The following is an 11484-nucleotide window of genomic DNA, read 5'->3' as shown; positions in this document are numbered from 1 at the left end:
CAGTGTTAACTTCATTTGTCTTTCAGTTCCAGATACCATATAACAGGTTTTGTCCTCCTATCAGGCTGATTTTAACATCAATGTTTCTGGGGTAAATGAAGAAACACATATAAGATGTGAGGACCTCGTGGACTTTTCTGATATTTGCCACTCTAATGAAGAATATTTCAGGAAACTAGAGGAGCTGAAGGCTGCCCACATGGAAACTATGGCAAAGTTGGAGAAAATGTACCATAATAAATTAAATTTAAAGGAAGTTCAGCCAATGATCATCAGGGAAGAACCTTCTAGTGTCTCTTCTGCGTAAGTTTGTACATAATGTTATTTGTGGACTGTAAAATAAAATGTATACTTAAAAGTGTAGAACAAAATTATTTCAGAATATTTTCTCTCAAATATCCCTTTGTACTTTTAATGATATATGGAGATGGGATTTTATTTAAAATGTTTAATGAGTTCTTGTTTTGAGGGTCATTTGGTGGCTATTTGTTCTTTTCTCTCTGACCTATGATTCATAGAACTGCAGACATCATCAGAATATTTATTCTGGGCCATTTTTTTTTTTTTTTTTTTTTTTTGATGAGAACTTAACCAAGAGGAAAGGGAACTCAGAGAGCAAAAGGGCGAAGTTAGTTTTCATCGAACCGCTGTTGCTCAGAGCTCAAACTCTTGAGCGAGCTCTTAACCAACTGAGCCACTCAGCCGGCCCTATTCTGGGCCATTTTTAATGAATATTAAAATTTAATTTTAAAAGCCCTTTATAATATGTGGATTAACATTGGCTCATTAAAGATATTGTACAAAGGGCTCAGGACTGAGACATAAATCTGATTCAAGTTTTCAAAATAGTCTGTAATTTCAAGACCCATTTCTGCTGTAAAGTCACTGATTTTGAAACTTGAGGCAAGTCTTTTAATTCATCCAGTTGGTCAGCACTGATTGAGCATCTCCTGTGTGCCAGAGCTTGCCTGGACGCTGAGGAGTCAAAATCAAGGTGCCCTCAAGGAACTCAGAGACTAGCTGAGAACCAAAAATTGTAATAAACATGATGTAACAGTGTTATGCAGACAGAGGAAGAAGCAGTTCATCATGTCAAGGTGTCAGTGGAGGGACACAGCAGGAATTTCCTACTGAAGTGTCATATCTGAGTTCAGTCTTGAAGGAGGAATGGCTGCAGCAGATGCAGAAAGCAAGGAGTGGCCTTCTAGGCAGCAGAAACCACGTGTGCAAAGGCATGGCAGCATGAGAAATCATGGTGTGTGTGAGGAACTTGACGTGACTTACGAATATGACTTACGAATGGTGACTAGGGATAGGGATAGGCAAGGGGTGGAACTGGAAAGGTAGGTAGAGTCTGATTTTGAAGGGGTTTATAATCTATACTTGACTTCATAACAATGACAAATCATGGAAAAGTTTTAAGAAAGGGAGTGACATGATCAGATGTTTGTTTTAAGATGGTGACTCTGGAAAACGTGTGGAGAATTCAATAGAGGTTAGAGACACAAGGAACCTCAGCTGTCAGGTTCCTCCCCTATAAAATGAGGGTGTTGAATTAAGATATTTTATAGGCATCTTCCAGGTCTATTCTAAATAAAAGTAATAATTTTTACAAGCCCTGTCCAGCTCCTGTCTTCTAACTGATTATACCTTGATCTAAGAAAATATATAATTCTTAATTTTTATATTTGGTCACATACAACTAAAAGTGTATCCTAATCTTCTCACTTAGGTCTGTATCAGAAAAGAACTCCTATGACCATGTCTCCTTAACGACATCACTTTCAGAGCCTGATTTGGGTCATTCTTACTCCTTGATTATGAGTTCCTCTGAAGATGAGTTGCCCAAATTAGAAAAGGAATATCCTGAGAAAAAGAGAATGATGACCTATGCTAAGGAGCTCATCAACAACATGTGGACAAACTTTTCTGTTAGAGATTATATTCAATGTGAAGATGGTGACTTCCCGGCAGTTGAAAAAACAAAGAAGAAACCAAAAGAATGGGTGCCAAAGATTACAGTGCCTGAGCCTTTCCAAATGATGATTAGAGAACAGAAGAAAAAAGAAGAGAACATGAAATCTAAGTCAGATATTGAAAAGGCACTCAAACTACTCAAAAAACAGGAAGAAGATTCAGAGTGTAAGAAAAAATTCCGAGCCAATCCAGTTCCAGCATTTGTCTTTCTCCCTCTTTATCATGACATAGTCAAGCAAAATGAAGAACGGAGGAGGACTATGAAGGAGAAAAACAAGCAGGCGCTTTTGGCCTCACAAAAACCATTTAAGTTTATCGCAAGGGAGGAACAGAAGCAAACAATCCGGGAAAAGGAACTGAGAGACTTTTTTAAGTCTAAAAAGAAAACAAATCGATTTAAAGCCAGACCTATACCTCGATCTACTTACAGTTCAACTACCAGTGAGAGGTTAAAAGAAGAAGAGCTCTGTGGAAACATTACAGCACAGCTGAGAGCCCAGGAGCTTTTAGCAAATTCATCTCCTCTGCCTTGTAGACCAACTTGCAGAAGTTTTGCTGCAAGGAAGCCCAAATGTTCTGAACAGGCTGAAAAGTTGAAGTGTAAACAGAAGGTCAGGTGCCAAACTGCTGATTTTGGAGAACTTCATGAGAGATGTGAGAAACACCCCTCAGAAGAGAAGTGTCCAAAACTCCTCACAGCCTGTAAACCACCTGATCTTCATGCAGTGTCACATGCAGGCACTAAAAGAGAGAAAATTCTGGCAGACATTGAAGCAGATGAAGAAAATTTAAAAGAAACACGTTGGCCTTATCTGTCTCCAAGGCACAAGTCATCAGTAAGAAGTGCAAGTGCAAAGCGTGTGCCTTGTAACTGCAGCCCTCCGATGCCCACAGTATCTTCTAGAGGAAGAGAACAAGCCACAAGGTAAATAGCTAGCTGACAGTACTGACTTATGGTTGCTAAAATAGTGTATGCAGCGNCTCAAACCAACAGCAGCTTAAAGAGGTGGGGGAATGTGGGGGATTTTGCAGGTGCTCACTCTCCAGACCTGCTAACAAGAAAGGCTTGGTAAGAAGGGCTCAGACCTTAGAGTTGGGTTCTAGACAGCACATGCTGCATACTCTAAATTTATGGTGGTGATGGCCCATAGCTGGTTGTGGAGCTGGAGGTAGGAGGAGGCTGGACAACAGACAGGGAAAGTTACGGCAGCCTCAGCCTCAGGTAGTTGGGTTTTAGGTAGCAGGTGGCTGAGACTGCACCAAATCTGCTATTTTCAGGTTAGGCCTCTCTTAACAGCCACGTGGCTTAGAAGGAAGGTGCCGTTTGAAGCGCCCAAATCTCGAGTGGGGAATGTTGATGGGGTGAAGTGGAGATGAGGTGTGTCTGTGGTTACTGTTGGGAGCACGCTACTTCCAACACCACCACAACGAAGTTATTTAACACAAGCAGCAAACACCGGGTTTATACACCTGCACTGTCACTCACTGGTGGGTAGGCTAGGCTCCACCCAGCTCTGGGCTTTTATTGGTCAGACCAAGAAAAAAAAATCGCGTACCTAACAGCCTTCTTTGGATTGGTCGGTTTCTGGTAGCTCTCCAGTCAATCAAAGTAAAATACCGCACTCCTTTCCATTCTCTGGCTCCGGGGGAAGCCATGTTAGGTAACAGGATGCAAATCTTGCCACTGTTCTGAGACCGCCACACAATAATATCCCCTGCTTTCCTCTGACGCCGCCGTCTCCTTTTAACATGTTATTTCAATGAATGAAAATGCGCTTTTTTCTTTATTCATAGAACGAGTTTCATTAGTATAATGTGAGAAGTCTGCGTTTAGGCGGCGAGGCGCGAAGCTGGGGAAGAGATGCCCTGTTCTGCCTGCCAACCATCTAATAAACCAGCAGAGACTCAGTACTGACTCCCATTATCCAGGAAGCACCCGCCTTGCGTCTCCCGCAGCGTGCGAGGATTTTCAGTGACTTTTGGCCCCTCGCGGCCCTTGTAGCGTCCTTAGTTACGGTGCCCCTAGTAACCGCCCACCCCAAGCAGGGAGCCGTCGGGTAGCCTGAGGCTGCACCAGCTTCCCAGCCCCGGGCCAGCGCGGGCGCTCAGGCCTCGGCGGCGAGCTGATGGCCGCCTCGCACCCAGCGGCGAAGCTGGAGTCCTCCAGCCTCCAAACTCCGGTAAATCCCAACACCACAGCGCAGGTCGCTCAGTACCAACGCGAAGACCCCTTAGAGACACAGGCGGCTGCGGCGGCGGCCTTGGAGGAGGAGGAGGAGGAACAGGAAGAGCAGGAGGAGGCGGTGCGGCCGGCGCGGGCGCTGGTAAGGTAGGGGCGGGACGTGGGCTGGGGCTGGGCGCTGGCTGGCTGGCTGCAGGCCGGTCCGCGTCTGGGCTGAGCGACGTGCTGGGAAACGCGGCGCCCTCCCTACCGGGTAATCCTGGCCCACCACCTTCTTTCTGTCCCTCACGAAAATCCCTCAAAACCGAGGCGTTGGAAAGCCTTTTAATTTTCACCACAGAGATTGTTGTAAAATTTTCTTGGAGAGCATTTACTTTACTCCATTTAGACTAGAGAATGCAAAGTACAGAACCTTACTCCTTATGCTCCAGCATCGGTCAGAAGTAGATACTCCCTTTTCTTTTTAACTTGGGGGAGCCTAATCTACCCCATATAGGATAACCCATAAAACTCAGGTGAATCAACTGTTCTGTTAGAGGTGTGTTTTGTTGTCACCTTAAGGTCTTGGTTATTAGAGCATCTTAACACGATACATAAGAGGCAATATTTAAAACCATCAAGAGTTCAGTGGTTAGATCGGACACAGATACAGTAGTTAAGTATCCAGAGAAGCAAATTACTGAGGACCAATTTTCCTAAATGGCTCTTCAGGGTGGGGTGAGATAGCCTTTTCACGGATCACTTTTCAGTGTCACATGTGTCCTGAACACCTGTTCACCAGGTGTAGGGCCGAGTCTGCCATCTGCTCTATTCCCTTAAAATATAGAAACATTGAATTTTAACTATCTATCTGCAGCTCTAAATCTCCTTACCCCCAGTTAAAGATTCTTAATACTATTTACCCAAGCCTCTCGGATACAAAACATTGTGGCCTAGGGCTAGTAGAAATCAGTGGTTATTTTGGAATTCTAATCTCTTTAAACTACACTAAAACTGCTAATCAGAAAATCTGTAGCAACATCTTTTACGGGCAGCATTTCACCAACAGATGTTAACTACTTGAGGTTATCCAGAGTAAGGCAGATTGAGACCCTGAACATGAACCAGAGTGAGTCCTGGGGCTATTTCCATTCATGATAAAGCTTTCCCTCAACACAAGTTTCAGTAGCCAACAAAAGAGACAAAGTGATGGAGGGAAAAGATTTGAATGGAGGAGAAGGATTTGGTCCTGATTATGACTCATTCTCTGCCATTTGCTAGATGATATTAAGATATAATTTCCTTCGATTTCAGTTTCCGTATCTGTAAAAGAACTATAATAATTGTCTCTCTTTTTTGCCTCACTGGGATGTTATGAGAACCAAATGAGTGAATGTATCATATCTAAATAACAGTTTGTATAAATTAGTAATAATAATAACTACTGCCAGTGAGACTGTCATTTGAACAACCTGCCCAAAGATTAAATTCTACTTTGGATTGCTGTGGTAGAGGAGTCAGTCATTTCCATAGTTGCAGTGTACTTCCAGAATGCCTTGTTAAACTGCAAATTTGTATTAGAAACTTAATTACCTTAAGAGAGATTAGTTTCAAAGGGACAGGATCCTATCCCCTACTCCCCTACCTCCAAAAGGAAGTTAAGTCCTATAAATTTGACACTGTTCTGAGACCACTACACTTGAAGGACCCAAAAGCAAACCTGGACAATCTGCTACTTATTGCCTGATAGCCAGAGGACACTGGCGTGGGGGAAAAAAAGCACTGAAAAGGCAGGAAAGAGTGCGGAAGCCAAGCTGGCTTCCGTCTGCACCTTGATTTTTAAAGATTAACTTGGCTCATCTATAAAATATAGTAAACTCAGATACCATACCCACCACACAAGACTGACTAGAGAACCAAATGTCATAGTAGGCCTCTTTCAGTTCTTTGGTTTGCCAATCGCCCCGCCCCCACCCCTTGCAAAACTGCCCATATTGGGCACTGAGGCATGTTTCTTGAACCTAGCCTCAGTTGGAGATATCAGTTCATAGGCTTGTTATGTGGTTGATGATGACATGGGTATAGCAGTATTCTGTAATCCACAGTTAAAATTTCAGTGACTTTTCTAATGGGGTGGCCTTCTTTTTTTTCATCAAATATTGAGCTTTTATTAAGTGCTAGTTACTGACTCTTCAGTGGTGAATGAAGCAGACATAGTTTACATCATCACAGTGCTTCCAATCTGGTGGGGAGGTTAGATAATAAAAAAAATGAACAGTCAATGAACATAAGATGGTAAATGTTGGGAAAGAAATGAACAGGTTATTATAATTTTTTTTAAAAGTAGGAGGGAACCTATTTAAATGAGTTAACCTTTAAGTCGATGTCTCATAAATGAAAAAAAGTAGCCATTTGAAGAGTGGGGGTGGGAAAAGCATTCCAGGCAGAGGGAACAGCATATGCAGAGGCCCTAAGATAGGAAGAGGAAGAACTTTGTATGATTAAGGATCTGAAAGAAAGCCAGCAAGACTGGAAAAGAGAGATGGGAAGAAAAGGAGAGGGGAGAAATTAGGTTGGAGAGGTAAGCAGAGCCTGATCATGCAGGGCCTTATAGACCTAGGTAAGGAGTTGAGTGTTTATTGAAGGTGCAATGGGTGGTCCTTTAATACTTTTAAGAGATCTGACATGTTTCTATTCATATTTTAAAAGGAGGACTCTCTGGCTTTGTGGAGAATGATTGGTGGGTTTGACAAAGCAGAAGTAAGGTAGAGAAAAAGGAGACAAAAGAGATTAAGGACATAAAAGAGAGAGAGAGAAATTAAGAGAGAGATTAAGGACCAGCTACAGTGGTAGAAGGATTATCATAGAAGTGTGGAAGTCCCCTATGCATTGGTTTTAATGATGACAGAAAGGGTCAAATGCTGTTAAGAGAAGGTACATTTCACCCCTGAAGCAGGAAGAAAGGAGAAAAGAGGCACAAAAGCAGGTAGTTTTATGGATGGGAAGAGGAGGGAACTTCCCTCTCATGGTTTCTATTTTCTTAAATAAAAGAGTTATAGTGGGCATTTGGGGGGTGGGGCGGGAGCAGGTAGAAGAGCAAGGAAAAGGTAAGCTGTATTACTGGGGGCTGAGAGCCACCTTCCAGAAGGAACATGAGAGGTGCAAGGCAGACCAAATAGTCATTAAAAATTGTTCAGTTTTAATTTAGTATTAATATTCACAAAACATTTTTTCTTTTTTTTTTAAGTTATATTTTAATTATGGGAGTAATACATGAACACATTCTCCTTTTAAAATTTCAAATGTTACAAATAAAGCTTAGGCCCTTTTAACATCTCTCTCCACAAAAAGAAAGTCTGGTCCCTCCTCACCCCCATCGGTAGCCACTGTTTTGAAATTAATATATATTCCTTTGGGCTTTTTTCTGTCTCCTGTGTACATGATTTAATATATGGCAGCATTTTATATATACATATGATTCTGCAGCTTGCTTTTTTCTGTTATCATTTATTGAGGGTTTACCCATGTTAGCACATGTAGATCTGCCTCATTCCTTACAAATCTTTTCAATGCAAAAAAAAATTTCTAGGGCTGGCTGAGTGACTCAGTTGGTTAAAAGCTCGCTCAAGGGTACAAGCTCTGAGCAACAGCAGTTCGATTCCCAGCCTGAGCTGAGCTGCCACTGAGCTGCCAACAGGTGGCAGGATGGCTCAGCTAAAAAAAAAAAAATTCTAACAAAAATTTCAGAATTGTAGATGATACTAGATAGACTATACCACAAATAACTATGAGTGCTGATCACTGATGAGACATATGTGCTGGAAGGAGTCATCATCTAAATGGGTCAAGCCAATCTAGGTAAGATTATCCTCTAATCTAGTGGCTGCATGTACAATTCCACAAAAAGCCCAACCATTAAAGGGAAAGGGCGCTATTTTAGGCTCTTGGAGAATAGTCTGCTTGGTGTTGGTTATTTGACCTACTAAAATGTTTTCTTTGTGTGGAGACAATTAAGGATGAAATTAGAGTTGGAAGCCGCTTATTAACCATTCATCTGTTTTAGGTAAAGCACTGTGGGATCAGTTTATCTGAAAAGTTCAGGCTAGTGTTAACAGTGTTAAGCAGAAACGGAATGGATACTATCAGAAGTCAGTGCATAAAGATAATTTCTCAGACCTGCCACATCTCTTTAGAAGCTACTCATCCTTCCATATCTTTTTCAAACAGTTTCCCAGGTCCAAATAAATTTTATCCTTTTTGTGAAAATGATTGTTATAAGGCCTTTTAAAGGGATGTTCTAAAAGAGTGAATGGAGAGCACATGGATGCTTTTGCCTAAAAACATTCCTTTGGAATATCCTCCCTGTTTTAGTTATAGTTTTTGAAAAGTAAGCCCTTTCCTTAATACTTAGTGGAACAGTCCTCTTTAGAGCAACCAGTATTTCTCTGAATGATTAAATCCTTTGTGAGGAAATACCTGTCCTCTTCTCTTGGTGGAAAGTTAATATTTTTTTTTCAGCTGTACATTCATTCATCCAACAAATATTTATTTATTTATTTAATTTTTATAAGACTTTATTTGAGCCAAAACTCACAACATATGCTGGGGAGCAAGATCTCAAATGCTCCCCAACAAATATTTATTGAGCATCTGCCTTTGGCCGGGCACTTTTCTCTGCACTGGGGACAAAACCGTAAACAAAGCAGACAAATCCTTGCCTTTGAGACACTTACTTTTTGGTGGGGGCAAGCATACAATACACAAATAAGTAAAGATATGTAGAATGTCAACTGGTGGTGAGTACTTATGAGAAAAATAAGCAGAAAAGGGAGGCTGACAATGCGTGATGGGAGAGGGTATAGTTTCAAATAGGGTAGTCAGTGAAGACCTTGTTGAGGAGATGACATGTGAGTAAAACGGGAACAGCACGTGCAAAGGCCCCAAAGTGATTTTGCTGATTGTGTGAGTATTGGAAAAACTGCGAACTGGAATCAGCCACTAGAATGAACTGTTGCTGCTCAGGGGAAGAACCATTGCTGGGGTAACTCAAGCAAACAAGCAGACACAGAACTAACAGGAAGGAATAGGTCCCTTTTTTCTCATCCAGGCTTGCGGTCTCCCTCTAGCCCCACTTTTGGCAGAGTCTAGTGAGTTGCACCTGATAAAGCAGAAACGTGGTTTGCAGAGTCCCATCCCCAGCATCACATAGCAGAGTATAGAAGGGTGGCTTGCAGCTGAGAGACAATAGTTTAACAACCTGGCTCACCTACTTTATGTATCATAAAGCTGATGTTCAAAAAATTAGTATCCATGTCACATGGCTAAGAAGTGCAGAATTTAGTGTTGAATAATTCTGACACTATGTCTGTAATCTTTCTCCCAAGCCATGAGAAACCTCTAAACTGAAACGTCACTTAACTTCCATCCAACCCTTAAATCTTCAAAGGGTCATAAGGGGGCTGAAACCAGGTAACCAGTAAGTAGCACGAGAAATGGAAACCACCTCCTGCTTGCCCTAACTTCCTTTTCCAGGCTTGTTGAAGCTTTCCCTTATCTTACAAACTCAAACCAAACAAAAGCTCCCTTCATTTGAATACACTTAGGTATTTGTATTTCTCATGACCACTTTCTATTTCATGTTAGTCCTCCTCTTACTGCTTATTTAACTGTTGGTGTTTGCCAACATTTCTATCCTCAGGTTCTTGTCTCACTGCCCACACTCTCCCCAGGCAGCCTTATCCACATCCAAGGCTGCACCTGCCACTTCTGTGTGCATCGATGGCTCCCATATCTCCATCTCCAGCCCAGCTTTCTTACCAGGTCTCAGATATTTTTAGCCACCTATTTCCTGGCCTTTTGGCTGCCCTACTATCCCCTCAAACTCATCGTGTGTAAGAGAGAGGTTAGTTTCCTTTTCCTAAAACATTCTACTCCCATGTACTCCCTATATTGATGAATGGCAGCAGCAGCATCTACCTAGACAGGCAGCACTCCAAACAGGAATCTTCAACTTCTTGCCCACAATCCAGGCCATTATTGAGTCGATGATTTAGCCTCCTAAATCTACCAAAGCAGCTTCCTTGGTGCTGCTCCCTTAATTCTACCCATAATACCTCTAACTCGAACCTTTGCAGTAGCTCATTAACTGCTGCCAACCTTTCTCCCTTCACTTCACTCTACTTGCTACCAGGAGAATCCTTCTGAGCATTACTGATCATGTCACTCTTCTGCTCACATCCTTCAAGGCCCTTGTTGCCAGTGGCCTGGCCACCCAGGCTCTTGGTTGAGGCTCTTTACTTGCCTTTTTCACCTTGTTTCCCATCCTCCCTTGTGCTCCATATGCCCTGTTCCCCACCCCCACTCGGACTGTTTACCTCTCTGAGCACACCATACCTGTTCCTACTTCCTGCCCTTCGGAGGAGTATGGTGTGTCTTTGGAGCCTAACACTTGGGATTTGGGTTAAATCCCAGCTCTGCTACTTATTAGCTCTGTGATTGAAGGCAGGTCACCTAAATCCTCTGAGCCTCAGTTTCCTCATCAAGAGCACGAGTATACCAGTTTCATCATCATGAGGTAACATATGATGAATGTTCCAGCACTGTGCCTCGGATTTCTTTGTTTTTCTCTGCTTCCCTAATCTTACAAACTTTGTCGTTATCCAACTTTATGTCTCCAGTCTGGCTCACCTCTACAAATTCTGCCTCTTCCCCTCCCCTTATCTCCCCCTTCCCCCAGCAGATATTAGGCATTCCTTCTCTGAGCTCTCATGGTGACTGATATTGCGACATACTCATCTATCTCCCTGCTCCGCTGGGAGCAGCTCATAGGCAGGAATCAGGAGTTTCTGTCTCATTCAAAGTCAGCTGTCAATTATTTATGTATTCGTCCTCTCCTAAACTAGCTGGCAACTTCTCAAAGGTGGAGTTTTTATCTGATTTGTATCTTTCAGCAGCTAGCTAAATGCTGGGTGTCCCTAAATATTTAATGAATGAGGAAGTTAACAAAGTATTTATTGCCACAGATAAGGTAATGGTGAGCAGCACATGTAAAAACAGTAGACGATATCAGAAAATTCTCTTAATTGAGTTGTATGACAATAATGCAATTCTCCGAGTCATAGTTTTATTGGTAATAAATTTCTACACACCTGTTCTACTGAAGAAAACTTGTTTTCCTTAATTTATTTTCTCAAAGTTACCCCAAGTGGTACAAACTGGCCTCTTGTATACTGTTTTTAGTCCATTTTAAAAACACCATTTCTATAACTATTATATACAATTGACTTTTCTGAGTTTTCCTGTTGGGAAAAGCTACTCAGATTTATTTCCTAGTGTCTTACCAGATT

The 11484-nt window shown here is 42.0% G+C and overlaps 1 protein-coding gene across 1 annotated transcript in view; it reads left to right on the top strand.

The window, feature by feature from the left end:
- The window catches only part of FAM161A (FAM161 centrosomal protein A), a 38508-nt gene that overhangs the window by 12359 nt on the left and 14665 nt on the right, over window positions 1-11484 (top strand). Inside the window, exons 2-3 of the mRNA XM_019635933.1 lie at window positions 65-303; window positions 1733-2902. Coding sequence (XP_019491478.1) covers window positions 65-303; window positions 1733-2902 — 1409 coding nt within the window. The remainder of the gene's footprint in view (window positions 1-64; window positions 304-1732; window positions 2903-11484) is intronic.

This window comes from Hipposideros armiger, unplaced genomic scaffold (assembly GCF_001890085.2).
Source record: "Hipposideros armiger isolate ML-2016 unplaced genomic scaffold, ASM189008v1 scaffold_2, whole genome shotgun sequence".
Lineage (NCBI taxonomy): Eukaryota > Metazoa > Chordata > Mammalia > Chiroptera > Hipposideridae > Hipposideros > Hipposideros armiger.
Note: the sequence above shows the minus strand (reverse complement) of the source record. Positions and strands in the feature narration are given on the sequence as shown.